The 3,624-nt window shown below is 35.5% G+C and overlaps 1 protein-coding gene across 1 annotated transcript; it reads right to left on the bottom strand.

Annotated features, from left to right (window-relative positions):
• Positions 1 to 1,628: 1,628 nt before the first annotated feature.
• On the bottom strand, positions 1,629 to 2,074 carry LOC103829477 (phosphatidylinositol/phosphatidylcholine transfer protein SFH4). The gene is made up of 3 exons (XM_033275987.1): positions 2,014 to 2,074; positions 1,941 to 1,951; positions 1,629 to 1,871 (listed from the first exon to the last, which is right to left on the bottom strand). The coding sequence occupies exons 1-3, from the start codon at positions 2,072 to 2,074 to the stop codon at positions 1,629 to 1,631; spliced, it is 315 nt and encodes a 104-aa protein (XP_033131878.1).
• Between the last annotated feature and the right edge of the window lie 1,550 nt (positions 2,075 to 3,624).

Raw genomic sequence — 3,624 nt, 5'->3', positions numbered from 1 at the left:
ATGTGAATGTACTTACTCCTCGGTAAGCTGTTCAGAAACTTTTTAACTAGTTTAGGTTCTTCAAGCGTTTGACCTAGAGATGCAGACTTCGCAGCTATTTCTGATATCTTGCCAGAGAAGATATCAATTGTGTCCGATTCCAGCATTCTTAAACGTTCAAACTCGTTCATCAGGGTTTGTAAGCGAGCTTCTTTGACACGGTCGGCACCAAGGTTTTTGGATTTAATTGCTTCCCAAATCTCTTTAGGGGTGTCTTCTTCTCCAACTTGCATAATCTGATTCTCAGGAATAGATTGAAACAAAAGTGCCGTGGCTATGTCATTTTTTTCTTCATCATCCGTTCCAGGATCTATCGCCTCCCAAACCTTGTGAACTCTAAGTAAAACCTTCATCCTCTTTGTCCATACTGTATAGTTAGATGTCGATAGCATTGGACAAACTATTGCAGATGGAATCGAGTCTTTAATCTTCAACAGGGGTTTAGTATCGCCCATCGTATCTTGTGTTTTCTTGACTTCTAAGAACAAAACCTAGAGCTCTGATACCTCCCTTATTCTTACTTGAAGGGTATTTTGGTCTTCTTGCAGATCTTCGTCAACCTGGCTCTGATACCAATTGTTGGGATTGTGAAATCCCGTATCCAACTCTATCTTATCTTATTAGTACGATATTGTCCACTTTGGGCCTAAGAGGCAGGCCCGCATGGATTTACTTTTGGTTTCCTTCCCAAAAGGCCTCGTACTATTAGAGTTGGATATCTCTTTATATATTAGACTTTCCTTTGTCTAATATCCGATGTGGGACTTAACTTGTTATCTCACATTCTCCCCCTCAAGCTAAGGATCACATCCATCTCGAGTGTTTCCTTCGGCGAATCATCTTTGGCACCACCTTGTACCGGTAATCGCATGGCTTCCTTTGAGAATGTTTCTCCCACTACATCTCGGTCCTTTGAGATCGTCATCACAGGTTCCATGATCATCTTGACTGTTTCTGCTGAACCTCCCTTATTCTTACTTGAAGGGTATTTTGGTCTTTTTACAGATCTTCGTCAACCTGGCTCTGATACCAAATAAAGTAATCAAGAACACACAAGCTTATAAAACTGTTTCTTTGTTTTATTATCTTTCTATGCTTTCTTAACTTTCTTATTAGATCTCTTACATTATGATCTCTATATATAGCAATAGATATCCTTATCTTTAACCTATTACATAATGATCTAGGAACCTTATCTTTATCCTAATCCTATTAGTATAAGTTATTCTTCTTTCCTTATTGAATAACTTATTACTTAAGTAACCTTTGAAGCTTATCCAACAGTTACCAACCAAGTTTACTATCAGAACTAACTGAACTTTAATGAAAATGGCCCCTAAAGTATTTTAAGCTAACCGGCACTCAAGCTAATGCTTGTTCAGCCTCTATTCAAACCCGACCCTGACAATATTAGCTGCCAAAGGAGATTTGGCACCTTCCTCTTTCCGGTCTATGTAACCCAAAAGTTTTTATTGCTTCATTAAAGCCTCGTGACTCGTGTAATGCCTACAATGTCATAATATTAGCTCCTTATAAAGCATCATTCAGGGTTTTAAATAGATTCTTACACCTTTTTTTTTGTCGATGAGCTATGCTTCTAGTGCATCCACGCGATAAACAGCAGCATTGATCAACTCCTCTTGCTCGTAAGGCATCTCGGATTTCGTCAAGTAAAGGGCTTCTATCTGTTTCTCAAGATCGCTTTGTCTGCTTAAAACATAGGAAATGATGACTCTTTCATTAAAAGTACTTGGACATGAAGCCGAAAGAGGACGAGATTCCCTTGCATTTGGTTCATCACACAGCTCAGCTCTAGCGCTTGAAAACATCAACTGTGAAGTGGCTTATAGCCTTTGGCAGAGCCAGATATGAATAACCGTTACTATTTTCCCCAAACTTACTTGATGTATACCTGCAACACATTCCATAAGATGTCTGATATTCACCAGCTTTACAAATTCAAGTCTTACATACCTTCAGAAGCATTTGACATCTCTTGGGACTCCCAAGCAACATCCACAACTTTGACAACCATTGGCACCCAGTCTCCATAGTCAGATAAAACAGTAGGACTTGTTTTACCATTGGCCTTAATATGTCAGGTCAGGTAAGAACTAAGAACGTCTGCATTATTTTGATGCAACTATTACATATTGAGAAAGCCTACATTTTCAGAAACAGGAGTCAACTTAGGTACATGACTATTCATATTTGTTTCGGTGAAGTCAACTCTTCCAATTCAGACCCTGACTCTGCTGTTGTTGTGTCCCTAGCTTTCATCTGAGCCAAGAGAGAATATAATATTGCAGTTTCATAAAATATTCACCCAAAGAAAACATATGTAGAAACTTTATGTTGTAACTACCAAAATAAAACTCTTACCCCATAATAAGTTGGATTATCAGATGAAGATATTTGGGAATCACTCTGCTTAGGACAGCACCAGCATGCCTACAGCACGTCCCACAGCATGCCTACAGCACGTCCCATTCCCATAATCATGCATGAAGGCTGAGAAAATCATTAGAATGATTATATGCATAATAAAGACATAACAAACAATCAAGAAAGGATCACTCCATCTTTAGTATCTGAGGGTCTTTCCAACGCTCTTTATCAGACCTCATACAATCTCCCTGATCTGCAAAATTGCTAGTAACCACCGAAAAATCCTTGTGGCTGGTTAAACAATGTCCAAATATGGTCACATATGTTTATGGAGATGATAAGAAAACAAAACACTGATAAGATTAGGTCTGGGCGTTTCCCGGACCCGAAAATACCTGATCCAAAACCGAACCGAAAATTTACAAGTACCTAGTGGATCCAAAATTCTTCTACTCGAAAGAACCAAAACCGAAAAAAAAACGATCCGAATGGACCCGGTCCGATAAGAACCAAAACTATGATTTTTTGTATTCTATTTTCTATATTTTATTTTATGAGTTAGTTGAAATATTTTTTTGTTAACAATCTTTGTTATTATTTTTGTAGCATTTTCAAGTAATATGAAGCTTTAAATGTGAAACTAGATTTTGACCCATGTTTAAAAACGCTGGATTAATATTTGGTGGAAAAATTATTTTATGCCATGGGAATTACAAACCTTCATTGTTTATATATTTTAAAATTTTAATATAATTTATTTTAAAATTATCTATACTATTAAAGCAGAATCCCTATTAGAATTCTACCATTAGTTTTTAATTTATTTACATTGTTATGCTATTGCGTTCTTTTAGAATCTTTTTAATTTATTTTACCTATTTAATAATGAAACAAATCTTTTGAAAATAATTTTGTTTACATATACAAGTTTGTCTAGATTATTTGTAAATAATAAGTTTTTAGTTCGTTTATAAGTAAGCAATTAATTATTACTATTTTCATAGTATTGGTATTTCTATTAAATCAGTTGTTTAGTATTTTAAAATACAGTTAGATAAATGAAGTAATTTTTTTCCGAATAATTGATAAACGTGAAAATTTATTGGGTTAGACTAATTTATTTCATTATATAAAATATATAAATTGATGACATGTTTACATTTCCGATAGCATTCCTTAGAGCATCTCTAATGGCAT

Source organism: Brassica rapa, chromosome A07 (genome assembly GCF_000309985.2).
Source record: "Brassica rapa cultivar Chiifu-401-42 chromosome A07, CAAS_Brap_v3.01, whole genome shotgun sequence".
Lineage (NCBI taxonomy): Eukaryota > Viridiplantae > Streptophyta > Magnoliopsida > Brassicales > Brassicaceae > Brassica > Brassica rapa.
This window is presented reverse-complemented; position numbering and strand designations above follow the sequence as displayed.